At 40.9% G+C, this 18,275-nt stretch overlaps 1 protein-coding gene across 2 annotated transcripts in view; it reads left to right on the top strand.

Annotated features, from left to right (window-relative positions):
• RPGRIP1 (RPGR interacting protein 1) overlaps positions 1–18,275 on the top strand; it is an 82,936-nt gene that overhangs the window by 30,124 nt on the left and 34,537 nt on the right. Inside the window, exons 9-19 of one of the 2 annotated variants that reach the window (XM_020285884.2) lie at positions 3,396–3,419; positions 4,309–4,455; positions 4,930–5,003; positions 8,023–8,156; positions 10,201–10,361; positions 10,893–11,036; positions 11,832–11,982; positions 14,735–15,187; positions 15,350–15,501; positions 16,236–16,578; positions 17,788–17,972. In XM_020285884.2, the coding sequence (XP_020141473.2) occupies positions 3,396–3,419; positions 4,309–4,455; positions 4,930–5,003; positions 8,023–8,156; positions 10,201–10,361; positions 10,893–11,036; positions 11,832–11,982; positions 14,735–15,187; positions 15,350–15,501; positions 16,236–16,578; positions 17,788–17,972 (1,968 nt within the window). Of the gene's footprint in view, positions 1–3,395; positions 3,420–4,308; positions 4,456–4,929; positions 5,004–7,866; positions 8,157–10,200; positions 10,362–10,892; positions 11,037–11,831; positions 11,983–14,734; positions 15,188–15,349; positions 15,502–16,235; positions 16,579–17,787; positions 17,973–18,275 lie in introns of those variants that run through there. The other variant, XM_076004198.1, reaches the window with a different exon arrangement.

Raw genomic sequence — 18,275 nt, 5'->3', positions numbered from 1 at the left:
ACATTTATCCAGGACTAGGAACTGCAAAGCATGAGGATACAAAGATTACAAAGATAAGTAAGACAGTATCTGCCTTCAGGGAACTTATAGGAGTGAGAGAGGAGCATGTGAACAACCACAACTATCAATATGTAGGATATGGGGGAACACAAAAGGGAAAATAGATTCACCAGAGGATGGAGTGCAGGATCAGAAAAGGATTCATAAAGGAATAGATTTGTGAGCTAAATACTGAAATATAAAAGATTAGCAGCCGTTAATAAGTGTGAAAGAGAGGGAAGGGCTTTCCGTAGGAGGGGAGGTGTAGGCCAAAGCGCAGAGGTGAGAAACATCAGAGACCAGGTCATGGAGGCCATACTAGGAATTTAGACTTTATCCTGTAGATAGTGGAGAGCTTTGGAAGGGTTTAAGCAAGTTGATAACATGATCAATTTTTTTCTCAAAAAGATACTTAGCCTTTTTTTTTTTTTTTTTTTTTTTTTTGAGACAGAGTCTCACTTTGTTGTCAGGGCTAGAGTGAGTGCCGTGGTGTCAGCCTAGGTCACAGCAACCTCAAACTCCAGGGCTCAAGCCATCCTCCTGCCTCAGCCTCCCAAGTAGCTGGGACTACAGGCATGCGCCACCATGCCTGGCTAATTTTTTCTATATATTTTTAGTTGTCAGCTAATTTCTTTCTATATTTTTTTTAGTAGAGATGGGGTCTTGCTCTTGCTGAGGCTGGTCTCGAACTCCTGAGCTTGAGCGATCCTCCCGCCTTGGCCTCCCAGAGTGCTAGGATTACAGGCATGAGTCACCTTGCCCGGCCCTTAGCCTTCTTTTTAAGTCTGAAATATTTTGAAATACGTTTTAATAAATAAAGAAAGAATACTTTTGGAAAGCTATTATAAAACACTAATTATTATTAATTCTGGGTAGTAGGTATATAGATGACTGTTATAATATTATACACTTTATGCATTTCTGAAATTTTCTGATTTCTCAAAAATTACAAAACCAAAAGGAAAAATCATTCTGGCAGCAGAATGCATGATAGGTTGTCTAATACAAGACCAGAGGCAAAGAAATCAGGTAGAAGACTACTGCAGGGGTACAAAGGAGACAGGATAAGGGTCCCAAGTAAGGCAGTGAGAGAGGCCTGCAGAGAAAGGGATGTTATTGGGAAAGGTCTGGGAAGTAGAAGAATGGCTTTACCACCTCACCAAATGGGAGTGAGGAAAAAGGAGAAATTACAGATGACTGCTAGATTCTAGCTTGGGCAATTAGATAATGGTGGTGTTATTCATTGAGATTGGATTTAGTGGAATCAATCCAAGTGCCCATCAGTACATGAGTGGATCAATAAAATATGGCATTAATATATATTTACCATGGGGTACTACTCAGCCATAAAAAAATGGTGAACTAATACCTTTTGTAACAACCTGGATGGAACTGGAGACTTCTAAGTGAAGTATCGCAAGAATGGAATAACAAACACTACATGTACTCACTGTTAAATTGGAACTAATTGATCAACACTTATGTGCATGTATGGAAATAAAACTCAATAGAAATCAAACTGGTGTGGGGGGAGAGAAGGCGCTGGGTAAATTCACACCTGATGGGTACAATGCACACTATCTGGGTGATAGGCACACTTGTAACTTACTCAAACTGTACAAAAGCAATTCATGTAACCAAAACATTTGTACCCAGTAGTATTCTGAAATTAAAAAAAAGAGATTAGATCTGCTATAGTTAGCACTGACTATGGCATGTCTGTTCTGATATGGGCTACAGGATCTTTATAAGACCAACCTGCAAACTTCTGTTTCATAGAAAACTATGCATGTGCTTAGATTCTTTTAATCTGGTTAATGTTGTTAGCATTTAAAGGATGTGGAAATGTGGGAAGAAAGATAATTTGAAATTGTATTGGTAAATGGCTATTTCTATAGAATTAGATTTTTAAAAAATAAATCTATATTCCTCCATTGTATTAAAGGAGAAAAGGAAGAAAGCCGTTCTAAATTTAATTTCCTTACTCATGCTCATGGCAGGGAACACTGGCAGAAATAACCTAAAACGGTGAATAATCACCCACAATTTTTTAAAATATAGGTTTTATAATTTGTTTTTCATTAGCTACCTTTCTAGTTATGCTTCCTAACACATACTAAAATAAATTTGCATTCTCTTACTCCCTTAATAGTGAAATATGGTGGTCAATAGCACCAACTCTGGAGTCAGACAGCCTGGGTTAAAGTTCTGCCTCTACTTCTTGGTAGCTACATGATTTTCAGCAAATGACTTAGCTCTCTGAGGTTTGGTTTTCTCTCTCTCTCTCTCTCTCTTTTTTTTTTTTTTTCTGAGACAAGTCTCCCTCCCTTTATTGCCCGAGCTAAAGTACAGTGGCAGATATAGCTCATTGCAACCTTGAACTCCTGGGCTCAAGTGATTTTCCCACTTCAGTCTCCCTCCCAAGTAGCTTGGGCTACAGGTGTGCACCACTACACATAGCTAATTTTGTGTGTGTGTGTGGAAATGGGGTCTTGCTATGTTGCTCAGGTTAGTCTTGAATTCCTAGCCTCAAGCAATCCTCCTGCCTCAGCCGCCCAGAGTGCTGGGATTACAAGCGTGAGCCACCCCACCTACCTAGTTTTCTCATTTTAAAGTTTAGGTAATGATAATTACCTCTCATATTTGCTGTAAGAACTAAGTGAGATCATATATGTGAAACATATGTGATGATTATAATGTAGCAGATAATGAAACACGTAGTACCATGTAACACTGCAGTCCCCAACCCCCAGGCCATAGACCAGTATTGGTGTATCAGTCCATGGCTTGTTAGAAACCAGGCTGTACAGCAGAAGGTGAGCGGTGGGTGAGTGAGTGAAGTTTCATCTATATTTACAGCCGCTCCCCATCACTTGCAATCCCCCACCCAATCCCCTGGTCCATGGAAAAATTGTCTTCTGTAAAACTGGTCCCTGGTGCCAAAAAAATGGGAAACTGCTAACATAGTAACTACTCAACTAATAATAGTAGCTGTTGATGATTATTGTTGTTTTGCTGAGACTGAAAAGAGACATTTCTAAAACATGCTGAATAACAGATAATATTTAGTTTGAGATTAAATATTTTTCTTGGATAAACCACTAAATACAGTACAAATGTAAATAAATGACCCTTTATTCTTTTTTGAGAAATGATGTGATTGATTGTATTCACAGACTACCTGGCAAGCTAGGGCAGAGGGAAAATAATGGCAATTAGTAAACAGGTATATAAATTGACTTGATTTGTGGGATTTTTATAATGTGTTTAAAAATAATTATTAAACATTTGTATTACAGAGATAAACATTATAAAATTGATAAATCAGTAAAATAATAATTATTTGTTTCTTCCAGGCATATGAAACATTGCTCCAAAAGGTACTTAATAAAAATTCTTTGAATCCCTGTTTCTTGGTAATCAGAGTAATCAAACCCAAAGAAATCTGTATGTATCTCCAAGGAACATTACACTAGAATTTAGCTAACTAAATCAAAGTTATGTCATATAATTTCTATTAAGAAAACTGATGTTGTTACTGTTATCAAAAGATACTTATTGCACAATTTAAGAATTGGAATATGAGACATCAGTTGAGAAATATTTGGAATGATATTTTCAACCTATTGCTGGGGCAAATAATAGCATTTGCTCAAAAATCCTAAGAGTATTCTTCTAACATGTGTGAAGTAGTGAGATATAACAAAATTGTTGCACATGTTCTCTGATGGTGTTAAATATATGATCCTACTCACCACTGTGAGTGGGGTACAGGTGAAGCTGGGTGAATTTCCATGATTAAGAATCACTAAGGCAGAGTTCCAAGCATGACCAGCCACCACTATGCCTCGCCAGAGGAGTCCACCAGAAAAATGCATACAACTTCTAGAGTTAATATGTCACTTTTCTAAGTGCAAAAGGAGTTCTATATCATCATAAAAAGCAATCAAATGGTTTTGAAAGTTAAGGCAGTGTTGAAAGGTGGCACCTAACTTAGAGCCAGGGATTCATTTGAACCTTTAGAAAATTAAGGTTTCAGTGATGAACTACAGTTGTGTAGAATGAAAAATCCTCGCTAAGAGGAAACTTATACTTCCAGAGAAATGCTAGGGTGAAAAATAAGGTCAACTTACAATGCCAAGACAACATGCCATTAATCAAAGTCATCCCTTCTAACAACTATGAGGGATTGCTAGGATTGCTAGTATCTGGAGAGCACTCCTGTGGAGTGATATGACCATTCCCAGAGCAATTTCCCTTTTGCCTCAGAAGCAAGTAATCCTGAGTGCAGCCCATGATGCTCTCCTCAACCAAGTGAAGGAGCTCAGGGCAGAGCTAAAGGAGGAAAGCAAGAAGTCTATGAGCTTGAAGAGCCAACTGGAAGATGTTTCTATCTTGCAGATAACTTTGAAGGAGGTAAATAATACTAGTTGAAAAATATCATCAATTGTGCTACATTCCAATTTCAGACATGTTAGAATGTGTATCTTAGCAACAATATGGTTATTGCATTTTTTCAAATGAGAAAAATGAGGCTCCAAGTGGTTAAATTATTTGCTTAAGATTATACCATTAGGGGAAAAGTTGGGATTTATACTTATGTCTATTCTCCAAAGTGCTTGCTTTTTCATAATGTCTTCTGCTTCTTTAGCAGTAGAAACACAGACACAGTGAAAACTTACTTTGGAGAATCTTCGTTAATTCCAATAAGAGTTTCTAGCCTATCTTCAATTGGTTCAAGTCTTTATGGTTGAATGGCTCCTCATAGACACTGCAGATGAATGTAGAAAAGCTCTCACCCAAGCCCCACCCTGCCACAGAAAAGGGATAACCTGTGCAAGACAATAGATTTTAAAATTTTTATCTTAAGGAATCTACTGTCATTCTTAGTTTCAGGAGAGAATTGAAGATTTGGAAAAAGAACGAAAATTGCTGAATGACAATTATGACAAACTAGTAGAAAAGTAAGTACCATATTTGAGTCCCAGAGCATCATTTGCTATAAAAGACAATTATAGGGCCAGGAGAGGTGGCTCACGCCTGTAGTCCTAGCACTCTGGGAGGCTGAGGCGGGAGGATCGTTTGAGCTCATGAGTTCAAGGCCAGTCTGAGCAAGAGGGAGACCCTGTTTCTACTAAAAATAGAAAAAATTATCTGGGCATGGTGGTGCATGCCTATAGTCCCAGCTACTTGAGAGGCTGAAGAAGGAGAATTGCTTGAGCCCATGAGTTTGAGGTTGCTGTGAGCTAGGCTGACGCCACGGCACTCTAGCCCAGCAACAAAGTGAGACTCTGTCTCAAAAAAAAAAAAAGACAATTATAGAAAGTGCCTTCCACATTTTTTTTTTTTGAGACAGAGTCTCGCTTTGTTGCCCAGGCTAGAGTGCCGTGGCATCAGCCTAGTTCATAGCAACCTCAAACTCCTGGGCTCAAGCAATCCTTCTGCCTCAGCTTCCCGAGTAGCTGGGACTACAGGCATGTGCCACCATGCCCAGCTATTTATAGAAATTTCTATTTATAGTAGAGACGGGGTCTTGCTCTTGGTCAGGCTGGTTTTGAACTCCTGACCTCGAGCAATCCGCCCGCCTTGGCCTCCCAGAGTGCTAGGATTACAGGCGTGAGCCACTGCGCCCAGCCTGCCTTCCAAATTTTAAAAGTAATATCCCAAGTAGCTGGGACTATAGACACATGCCACCATCCCCAGCTAATTTTTAAATTTTTTGTAAAGATGGAGTCTCATATATTGCCCAAGCTGGTCTCGAACTCCTGGCCTCCAAGCCTCAGCCTCCCAAAGTGCTGCTGGGATTACAGGCGTGAGCTACTGTGCCTAGCCTATTTTTTGGAATCAAAACTTTAAAAATCTTCTTGTGTATGTGTGAAGATATCTATAAATTCATAATAAGAATGTTAATTACTGCATTGTTAGTAAACGAAAATGGAAACCACCCAGATTTCCATTGATAGGGAATTATGTAAATCATGTTGTATGCCCACAATGAAGTGCTATGCCGCTGTTAAAAATGAGGTAGATGTATTGTTGTGTCCTGTTAACATGCTTGGTTGTATAAAAATATTTTAAAAAGGGGGGAGGGGTCATGGGCAATATACATAACCTTAACACTTGTATCCCTGTAATATGCTAAAATGATAAAAAAATAAATAAAAATATTTAAAAAGAGAAAAAGAAAAAAAGAAAAAAATGAGAAAAAAGGAAAAAATGAGATAGGTGTATTGTTAAAATAAAAAACAAGTTGTAAAAGAATATGTTAATTCTACCTGGTTTATGTTATCTGTGTTTATGGATCCATGATAAGAGCATTAGAGTAGGGCAAAGGGGCACCTTCCCTTTTATTCTATATACTAATATATTATTCTTATTTTTCACAATAAGCATATATCATGTATTAACTTTATAATTAAAAATACCCGGAAATTTTTAAACATTTAAAGTGCCTTCTGCCTAGCACTCTGGGAGGCCGAGGCGGGCGGATTGCTCGACATCAGGAGTTCGAAACCAGCCTGAGCAAGAGCAAGACCCCCATCTCTACTATAAATAGAACGAAATTAATCAGCCAACCAATATATATAGAAAAAATTAGCTGGGCATGGTGGCACATGCCTGTAGTCCCAGCTACTCGGGAGGCTGAGGCAGCAGGACTTCTTGAGCCCAGGAGTTTGAGGTTGCTGTGAGCTAGGCTGACACCACAGCACTCACTCTAGCCTGGGCAACAGAGTGAGACTCTGTCTCAAAAAATAAATAAATAAATAAAGTGCCTTCTGACCTTGTTAAAGGGGGCTGCAGTTAGATTAGGAGTTTCTTATGTGAGTATTCTGAGAACAACAGATGTTCTTCAACTCAGTGAAATGAAGCAGTGTGGGGCTTATCCACTTTGAAGACCCCCTATGGCAGACTTTACTATTGGCCTCTTCCCTTCATCACTCAAAATTTTACCTTCCTAAGTCATCACTTAATGTATGGTCAGGAAGTGCAAAGAAATCTTAATATTGGCCTAACTAAGAAAGTTATTTTTAGACCACATTTATTAAAATGATAAATAGGAAAGGACATAAGCAGAAATAATTGTTTAATTATCGGTTTTGCTGGGCATGGTGGCTCATACCTATAATCCTACCACTCTGAGAGGCAGAGGTAGGAGTATCACTTGAGCTTGAGCTCGGGAGCTCGAGACCAGCCCAGCCTAAGCAAAAGCAAGACCCCATCTCTACAAAAAAAAATAGAAAAAATACTCAGGCATGGTTGTATGTGCCTGTAGTCCCAGCTACTCTGGAGGCTGAGGCAGGAGGACTGTTGAACCCAGGAGTTTGAGGATGCAGTGAGCTACAGTGACTCCAGTACACTCTATCGAGGGTGACAGAATGATACTCTGTCTCCAAAAAAAAAAAAAATTCAGTGTCATGTCATTTTTGTAAATCATCAAGAACTGGCCATGTGTATTTTATGTTAAAAATAGATCTGCCCTGACAACTAGATACAATGGGGTGGAGGATACAGCTGTTGAAAAGTTTAATTCCTGCCCTTCAGTATAGTAATTTATAATCTAGTTCAAAAGTAAGTATTCTCTAAACAAGCCATTGGTGAAGGTAGATGGAGGAATGGGGTAAGAAAAAGGAAGATTTTGTTCTCCATTTCTAATCCAGCAGGCCTGAAAATGTCTTGGTACACAGGTCCTTGCCTAAGAAAGCCATCATGCTGGAGAAGTTCTTTGGGAAATGGATATAAATTTGGGTGTTTGCTCAGTGAGATACTTGAGACCTAAACAGAAGTGATACTGAGCAACTCCGTAGTAGGACCCAAAAGTTCCAAGGCAGTTGGTAAATGACAGTTACAAATAAAGAAGGGGCAGAAAAAACATGTAGGGGAATGAATGGTGAACTAGGCTCAGGAGATGCTGAAAGTTTGTAATAAAGACGTCATATCACATACCTTTGAGCAGCCACCTGACAACTTGCCTTCCATTTTCAGCATGCTGGACAGCAGTAATCAGCCTCTTTGGAACAGCGAGCTCATAGAAGAACAGCTACAGCAGCAAGTCTCTCAGTTGCAGGATGAGCTGGAGGAGAAGAAAAAAGTCTTACTTGAGTTCTCTAGAGAGGAAGGTAGGTTGGACCTCGAAGAGCTCTCTCAAATGTGACATCTCTACATCTGGTTTGGGAGAAGGGAACTTGGGCTATCATTTCTCCAATCCTCTTACTTGATCCTATTCTTTTGTGAGTCATGGATAACTAGAATAATAACACTGGTAATTAGATTAGATTTACAATCAGGAACTAGGCATGGTGGCTCATGCCTATAATCCGAGCACTGTGGGAGGCAGAGGCAGCAGGATCACTTGAGCCTAGGTGTTTGAGACCAGCTTGAGCAAAATAGATCCCCATCTATACAAAAAATATGAAAAACTTAGCCGGACTTGGTGGCATGTGCCTATAGTTCCAGCTACTTGAGAGGCTGAGGCAAGAGGATCACTTGAGCCCAGGAATTTGAGGTTGCAGAGAGCTATGATGATACTATTGCACTCTAGCCAGGGCAGCAAGCAAGATCCTGTCTCGAAAAAATAATAAATAAATTGAATTTATAGGCTGGGCACAGTGGCTCACGCCTGTAATCCTAGCACTCTGGGAGGCCAAACGAGGCAGGAGGATCGGGGCTGGAGGTCAGGAGTTTGAAACCAGCCTGAGCAAGATCGAGACCCCAGCTCTACTAAAAATACAAAGAAATCAATTGGCCAACTAATATACATAGAAAAAATTAGCCAGGCATGGTGGTGCATGCCTGCAGTCCCAGCTACTCTGGAGGCTGAAACAGAAGGATTGCTTGAACCCAGGAGTTTGAGGTTGCTGTGAGCCAGGCTGACACCACAGCACTCTATCACGGGCAACAGAGTGAGACTCTGTCTCAAAAAAAAAGAAAAAAATCAACTTCACTACCAAATTGAAGAAGTTTTTTTATTTAAACAAAATAAATTTAAAAAAAGAAAAAAATTAGATTTACAACCAGGAAAGCATGACACCTACCTGTCTCACATGTATACTTTTTCCTATATAATATCTTTCCATTTGAAAGGATGCCAGTTTTTAATTAATTAATTAATTAATTTTCCGGCATATATATAGAAAAAATTAGCCAGGCCTGGTGGCACATGCCTGTAGGCTCAGCTGCTTGGGAGGCTGAGGCAGTAGGATTGCTTGAGCCCAGGAGTTCAAGGTTGCTGTGAGCGAGGCTGATGCCACGACACTCACTCTAGCCTGGGCAACAAAGCGAGACTGTGTCTCAAAAAAAACCACAAAACACTGACCACCTTCCTTCTCTGAGAAACACCCACACAGAAATGCCTATACTCCCTCTATGTCAGAGTTGGTATGGAGGTGGGTACCACAGAGAACCAATAGCCTAGAAGTCAGAATGGAGTGGGGTGGAGTTGGTGAGATATTGGTTTGGATGGTGCTGTCAAAAAGTTTGAAGTGCTCTAGTCAGTCAAGTGACTCTGTTTCTGTTTTTGTGCTGTTTTTTTTTTTTTTTTTTTTTTTTTTTTTTTTTTTTTTTTTTTTTTTTTTGAGACAGAGTCTCGCTTTGTTATCCAGGCTAGAGTGAGTGCCGTGGCGTCAGCCTAGCTCACAGCAACCTCAAACTCCTGGGCTCAAGCAATCCTCCTGCCTCAGCCTCCCACGTAGCTGGGACTACAGGCATGTGCCACCATGCCCGGCTAATTTTTTATATATATATCAGTTGGCCAATTAATTTCTTTCTATTTATAGTAGAGACGGGGTCTCGCTCTTGGTCAGGCTGGTTTTGAACTCCTGACCTTGAGCAATCCGCCCGCCTCGGCCTCCCAAGAGCTAGGATTACAGGCGTGAGCCACAGCGCCCGGCCTGTGCTGTTGTTTTTGATGTTGTTGTTTGTCCTTCCACTCTAAAGTTCTGCAGGTGTTTTTTTGTTTTGTTCTTGGAGTGGAAGTGTCACCTCAGCTTACTGGGTCAATAAGCTAGAGGCTCTTTGTAGAAATAAGAGAGAATTACTTTTCTAAGGGCAAATTTATACAAATAAATGCAACATTAGTGGGAAAATTTAATTTACACTTGATCCAATTCTGACCATGGTTACTAATAACCAGAGTTTCAACTTTCTGGATTATTTTTTCCCCAGCCAAAAACAAGGATGTGAAGCTTGAAGTCACCAACATGCTTCAGAAGCATGAAGAGGAAGTAGAGCTCCTCCAAGAAACAGCCACGATTTCCCAAAATCCTGACAGCCAATCTGAACCAGCTGCTCACCCAACTGTATTCCAAGAGACCACTCAGATAGAGGTAAGAGACTCTTTAAACAAACTAAACTCATCCACTCTACAGAGGGTTCTCTGGCAAATATCTCTAGGAAAGATGAAGAGATTATAAAACTGACTGAATAATATTTTGTCCTGATTGAGGACAATATTTGAAAGGATATGAGAAGTCTGAGAGTAGAGAGAGCTTCAGGAGCTCCACCCATTTATTCCCACTATTTTTTTTTTTTTTTTGCCTCTAAAGGGAGTTGATACAGTTGTGTATTCCCACTCTTTATAGCTCATAATATTTAGAATCTTTTTCAGATGGGGACTTGCAATGATCTGCTGAAGAGCAAATAGACATTAGAGGCTGTATAACCTCCCTTCACTGCTGCTACTGAGCATGAGGACTAGGAAAGAGAGCACTTGTGAAGTAATACAAGTCCTTCTTTACATTTTGGAGTAAATTCTGCTGCTAGCATTTTACTACTACCAACAACTGCTTTATGAAGAATAGTTATTACTATACCTGTCATATTTATGCTCCCCTCTACCAATGCTTTTCCCTCTACAGCCCAGTGAACCAGAAAACCAAGAAGAAAATAAACTGTCCCAGATGTTAAGTGAGTTGCAAGTATCACATGCAGAGACCACATTGGAACTAGAAAAGACCAGAGACATGCTTATTCTGCAGCGCAAAATCAACGTGTGTTATCAGGTGCAAGAAAAGATTGTAGAGGAAGGGAATAGATAAGTAGACACATGGGAACCACTCAGGAGACTGGGAATGAAGCAAGACTTGAGTTTCCAGGGCTGATGCCGGGTGATATGCTGTCCTGTGCAAACACAGAATATGCTGTCCTTTAAAGAACACATGCTCATGGCACCTTAGCACTAGAAGCCAATAAAAAGCTAATGAAAATGGCCAGCGTGACCGGGCCCGGTGGCTCACACCTATAATCCTAGCACTCTGGGAGGCAGAGGCGGGCAGATTGCTCAAGGTCAGGAGTTTGAAACCAGCCTGAGCAAGAGCGAGACCCCATCTCTACTATAAATAGAAAGAAATTAATTGGCCAACTAATATATATAGAAAAAATTAGCTGGGCGTGGCGGCATATGCCTGTAGTCCCAGCTACTCGGGAGGCTGAAGCAGAAGGATCGCTTGGGCCCAGGAGTTGGAGGTTGCTGTGAGCTAGGCTGAAGCCACGGCACTCTAGTCCGGGCAACAGAGTGAGACTCTGTCTCAAAAAAAAAAAAAAGAAAAGAAAGAAAATAGCCAGTGTGAAGCTTCTGGGTTCAAGTTTTGCCAGTCCTAGGACAAGACTACCCTATAGCACAGATAACAGAACTAGTCTCGGAGGGATCTGTGAGGAAGCCAAGCCTTTTTCTAGTAGATGAACCTGTCCCAAGGAGATAGCAGAGTCGTCTTTACCCAGCAAGTGCCACCTTTTTATCTGAGCTCTTTGGTTCTAGGCTACTGGGATGGAAAAGTTCAGATGTTATTTTGTTTCAGGAGGAACTGGAGGCCATGATGACAAAAGCTGATAATGAAAATAGAGATCATGAAGAAGAACTGGCCAGGTTGAGTCAACTCCTAGACCTCAAGAACAATCGTATCAAGCAGCTGGAAGGTATTTTAAGAAGCCATGGCCTCCCAACATCTGGCAAGTCTTAGTAACTTAGTACTTTGTTCTCCTCAACTTGGGACCCTTGACACAGCTAACACCTATGTTCCCCTCTGTGTACATGTCTGGAAGGCTGCCTCTTATGCCTTGTGACTCATCCCTCTTGTTCTTTACCCTGTCATCTTTGTTGTTTTAATATGTGTTAGCAACTTCTTTCCCTCCATCATGTCAGTGTATTTCTCTGATTACTCTGGAGAGTTTCAACAGGGATGAGAAATTGCTTCCAGGGGGTTGATCCTATTTTGTGAATGAGAGTATCACTGTTGGCCCTCAGGGTGGTATAACCCGCTTGTGCTTACACACGCTCTCTCTCTCTTGTCTCTGTCTCTCTCTCTCTCTCTCTCTTCTCCCTCATTGTTTCCTCAAAACTGTTTTGTCAGGTAATAGAGCTTTATCACTCATCTACTATTATCCTTTTCTGTGATTTCTCTCTAAAAGTCTCTAACATCTTTGGTACAATTTCAGGATGTCCACAGTGATAGAGCAGCTGGCTGGACACTTAATGCAAGTTTTGTATTGTGGTACTTCCTATATTTAGAACAGTCATTGATTATCAGGGTGTGTTCTCAGCCTTGTATGTTAAGAAACTTGGTTTTGTTATTATAGTGGTGAGATATCTGACTCACACTAACCAAATTCACCAGAAAAGTATATTTAAACCTAAATGTTCATTTGTTATTTTATGATAATAGCTATTCCATTGCTGCCATTAGAATATTTGGAACCACTGTTCAGGGCAGCCTTCTCTATGGCAAGCAGAATCAGTAGGCAGGTTTCTTAGTGAGCAAGGAGATAAGTCTTTCTGGGGTGTGGTTTACCTATGCCAGTGTGAATCAGATGGTGATTGCCATGTAACAAAGAAAATACTCCCTTGGATTGAAATTCTCATGTCTTTCTCCTTGGACAGGGCAGGATAAATACTCTTACTTACTTTTGAATATTTAATTTCCTTAACTGATAGTTCTTTGATCCTTGGTAAGGCTAAAGAATTTTTCCTATGTTGACCAGTTACTTGTATTACTGCTTTTGAGAATTATCTGTTCCTATTCTTTGCCTATTTCTTAATAGTATCTTATTGATTTATAGTTCTTTATATGCTAAGACTATTAACCCTATGTCATATAAAATTTTACATATATTGTATTTAATTATATTAATCTTATCAATAAGAAACCATCAGTCAATCTATGTATTCCATTGAGGATGTTTTTAGACATAAAGAGATTCTGATGTATCCAGAAAATTTTATCCTACTGGTTTGACTCTTTTTTTTTTTTTTTTTTGAGACAAAGTCTCACTCTGTTGCCCTGGCTAGAGTGAGTGCCGTGGTGTCAGCCTAGCTCACAGCAACCTCAAACTCCTGGGCTCAAGCAGTCCTACTGCTGCAGCCTCCCAAGTAGCTGGGACCACAGGCATGTGCCATCATGTCCGGCTAATTTTTTTCTATATATATTAGTTGGCCAATTAATTTCTTTCTATTTATAGTAGAGACGGGGTCTCGCTCTTGCTCAGGTTGGTTTTGAACTCGTGACCTCAAGCAATCCGCCTGCCTCTGCCTCCCAGAGTGCTAGGATTACAGGCGTGAGCCACCGCACCCGGCCTGCTTTGACTCTTAAAATAGGACCTTCACTATCAACACACTGTGATGACTCAAATACTCTCCAGTACTTTGATATATAGCAGACTATATATCAAAGTCTGATTGGTTGGACATGAAAGGTAATGCCCAGGCTGGGCATGGTGTCTCACACCTATAATCCTAGCACTCTGGGAGGCCAAGGCGGGTGGATCGCTCAAGGTCAGGAGTTCAAAACCAGCCTGAGCAAGAGCGAGACCCCCGTCTCTACTATAAATAGAAAGAAATTAATTGGCCAACTAAAAATATATAGAAAAAATTAACCGGGCATGGTGGCACATGCCTGTAGTCCCAGCTGCTCAGGAGGCTGAGGCAGAAGGATCACTTGAGCCCAGGAGTTTGAGGTTGCTGTGAGGTAGGCTGATGCCACGGCACTCACTCTAGTCAGGGCAACAGAGTGAGACTCTGTCTTAAAAAAAAGAAAAAAGAAAGAAAGGTAATGCCCAGATTCAGTAGACTGTCTACAAGTCTTGGCATCTCACTGCCAGTATTTTCAACCTCTTTCCAGTAAGTCTCCTCTCCCACTTTTTACTCTACTACTCTTTGACTTAGAGTGGATTTTTTGCCTTCTTATGATGAAACCAAATTCTGAACAGAATGAAAATTCTTGTGACTGATTTGGTTGGACAAGGGGAAGCATTTCTTGGCGGGATCCAATGTAATGTCATAGACACTATATCTGTAACTTGCTATTCTCTCCATGGCCAATATACCATACTTTTAGAAATATTCAAACTGTATATTTCTAGTGCCTCTCTTATGGAATTATCAATTAATTTGTAGGACCATGATGTAATCCAAAACAGTGTCATCTATGTCACAAAATGTGCCCCCCATGTTTTCATGAGCTTAGGGTTTACTTTCCAATCACTTATTTTGTACCTTCTCTCTAAAGCAGGCATTGGATTATTTGGCTATCGGAATTCAAAGTTCCTGCTTGTCATTGTATTGCTTTTCCTTCTTAATTACATGGTTTCTTGAAATAGTCACAACTTTGGCTTCCACCATGTTTTCATTCTCCTTTGTGTACCCCCCTCTACTCTAAGGAAGAGCTCCCTACCGTTTAATGGATAGGCAGTTTTCTTTCCCCTCTAGAACAGCTCAAAGATGTTGCTTATGGCACCCGACAGTTGTCATTATGTCGGGAAACACTGCCAACCCCTGGAGATGAGGATGAAGTGGACATTTCTCTGCTGCATCAGAGCGAGAATCTTTTTGAACTACACATCCACCAGGCCTTCCTGACATCTGCCGCCTTGGCTCAGGCTGGAGATACACAACCTACCACTTTCTGCACCTATTCCTTCTATGATTTTGAAACCCATTGTACCCCACTATCTGTGGGACCACAGCCTCTGTATGACTTCACCTCCCAGTATGTGGTGGAGATAGATTCTCTTTTCTTGCACTACCTTCAAGGGGCTTCAGCCCGGCTTGATCTACACCAGGCTGTGGCCAGTGAGCACATCACCCTTGCAGCTGGATGGATTTGCTTTGACAGGGTGCTAGAGACTGTGGAGAAAGTCCATGGCTCAGCTACACTTACTGGTAAGTTCTGTTGCCTTCCTATAGCTCCTAGGACCAATGCACAACTTCCCAAAGTGTATAGTTGCTCTGCTGGTGATTTCCCATTTTCTTCCTCTGCCTTTATTCTTGATCCTCGCTACAACGTCTGTGTTATCCATGCCTTTCATACTTTCTGCTACCCAGGAGTTGGTGGAGAAGAGTTTGGGATGCTAGAGTACTGGATGAGGCTGCGTTTCCCCATAAGACCCAGCCTACAGGCATGCAATAAACGAAAGAAAGCCCAGGTCTACCTGTCAGCCAAAGTACTTGGAGCCTGGGAGGCCCAGAAGGATGAGGTGAGAAAAAGGATGTGTCCATGCATCTCAAAGGAACCTCAGCCAAACAGCTCAGTCTTTCACTCTCAATAAGTATTTTCTTTTTTAGATACAGGGTCTCACTCTGTCACTCAGGCTGGAGTGCAGTGGCACAATCACAGCTCACTGCAGCCTCTAACTCTGGGGCTCAAGTGATTCTCCCACTTCAGCCTTCCCTGTAGCTGAGACTATGGGTGCATACCTCCATGCCTGGCTAACTTTTAACTTTTTTGTAGAGACAAGGTCTGGCTATGTTGCCGAGGCTGGTCTTGAACTCCTGGGCTCAAGCAATCCTTCTGCTTAGGCCTTCCAACATGCTGGGATTATAGGCATGAGCCACCATGTCTGGCCCCAATAAGTATTTGTTGAATGTGAGTGAAAGAGAAAAACTGTCAAACCACAGATTGTCCAGATTATTCCCTTGGTCAAGCTTGAGTTAGAAATGAAATCATGCTCTTGGAGCTAGCTACTTTTCCTTGCTGTGAACAAAGTAGATTCTTTGTCCCATTCTTTAAAATAAGGCTTGAGTGATAGCATCTCCCTCAAATAACTGCCAGAGCCAGTTTGCAGGTAGGTGAAGGTCATTAGGTTTCTCTGTGACCCAGTCAGGATAGCTTTTCTTTAGATCATAGTTCTTCCTCACCAAGGGTGCTGGGCTTTATCTGCAACACTCTCAGGCTGCTCTTTTCCTCAATCCAAGATCAACATCTTTCCAGTCCAGATCAGAGACTTGGAAACCTCAGAATGAGCTGCGGATTGAAATCACCAGGTGCTGTGGCCTCCAGAGTCGATGGCTGGAAACTCAACCCAGTCCATATGCCATGTACCGCTTCTTCACCTTTTCTGACCATGACACTGCCATCATTCCAGCCAGTAACAATCCATACTTTAGAGACCAGGCTCGATTCCCAGTGCTTGTGACCTCTGACTTGGATCAATATCTGAGACGGGAGGCCCTATCTATATACGTGTTTGATGATGAAGACTCAGCGCCTGGCTCATATCTTGGTCAAGTCCAAGTGCCCTTGCTGTCTCTTGCACAAAACAAATCTATTAAAGGTGGGAGTTCAGGGATATTGCATCTTTGTACTATCTTCCCAGTGTTGTCTCCCTGTCCTGATTCTGCTTTTCTTTGATTACTTGCTTGGAACAATCTCTTGTAAAATCTGATGAAAGGATTTTAGAATATTGTCAAGGGTGATGAAGCAGAAGACTTAGAGCCTCACTCCTCGTATGGAAACATTGACTTTTTCTTTTCAGCAAGAAAAGCAAGATTCCTAAGTGGGTAGGCCCACCAACCTGAATTCCATACCTCTATCTCTGAACAAACTTGTTCAAAGTCAGTAGTGCTATTTGTCTGTACTTAGGGCCTCTAGTTTCTTCGTGAATGGCTAGATAGCTAATTATAAACTGAGATCTTAACAATCCCACACAATTCTCTCACTGCTTTAAAACATTAGATACAATCAGATAGTTAGAGACCACACCAGACCATAACAAAGGCAAATTTCTTGGATTCCACCACACCGCCCCAGTATAGAGCTGAGCTCCATACTAACTTACCTAACTTCATACCCAGGGTTGTGGGGTGCATCTGGGAGGAGTTGACTCTCTGGTTACAGTGCTGGGAGGATGAGGTAGGGATATACATGCTCTGATTAGGAAGTGCGAATAAGTACAGCCGGTACCAACCATACTTAATAAGTTTCTGGATGCTCCAGGAAGTGTGTGGAGCAATACCACAATTGCTTAAAAAAACGCTGATACTTCTCACAACTCCTTTGTCAGACAGGGGAGGCAGTGTGAGCCAACTGTAAATCAGTGTAACAAATGAGAAGTCTGGCATTTGGAAAAAACATTTTGTGTAAGTTTTCTTAGGGCCACTTGATTGTAGATGATGGGTTTTGGGGTATGCCTAAGACATAGTAAACATTTGATAATAGTAATAATAATGCAGTTTTATTTATTGGTTGGATGACTGATGACAAGCAAGCTGTATTTCTCTCCATACATCTTTTGACTGTCTCTTTCTGAAACCCGGAGATTCTGATCTTCCCCTATTAATATTCTGACTATGCTGCTATTTTACATTACTTCTGAGTGTATCATTATCATGATTATTTGATAGATGTTAATTAATTACATTAATTTGGTAGATGTTAATTAATTACATTAACTAAAAAATGGGGGAAATAGATAAGCTGCTGATAAATGCTCACTTGCCTATTTCGAGAGATCAGGTCTTATTAAGGTATGTGTGTCTCTTAGGTGATTTTAACCTCTTTGACCCTGCGGGAAAACCCAATGGATCTATTCAAATACAACTGGATTGGAAATCTCCCTACATACCCCCTGAGAGCATTCTGAAACTAGAGGCTCAGACTACGGAGAATGACACTGAAGACAATTCAGAGATCTCATCTGATGAGGAAAAGTCTTCCTTTCCTCCAGAGGTAACTCTCCAGGACTCCCCAGGCAGCAGATCTTTGCTAATCCTATGGAGCAGATTCGAAGGAGACAGTATTGAAATTGGAGTAAAAGAAATGCCTACTGTGAATGTTATGTGTTCTGCAAGCTTAATCTATATCCCTCATAATGCCATGAGGGTATTGATAGAGAAAAACACTGAGTTTTATTGTAGGAGGGAGAGAGAGATAGCAGCATCTTTCAGCTCTAGAGCAGGAAAAAACTGAAGTCTAATGCTAGTTCATAAGTCTCTTTTATTATCTTTTTTTTGAGACAGACTGTTGCTCTGT

The sequence above is a fragment of the Microcebus murinus genome, chromosome 6, assembly GCF_040939455.1.
Source record: "Microcebus murinus isolate Inina chromosome 6, M.murinus_Inina_mat1.0, whole genome shotgun sequence".
Classification (NCBI taxonomy): Eukaryota; Metazoa; Chordata; class Mammalia; order Primates; family Cheirogaleidae; genus Microcebus; species Microcebus murinus.
The sequence above is the reverse complement of the archived record's forward strand: the minus strand, read 5'-3'. Positions and strand labels throughout refer to the sequence as shown.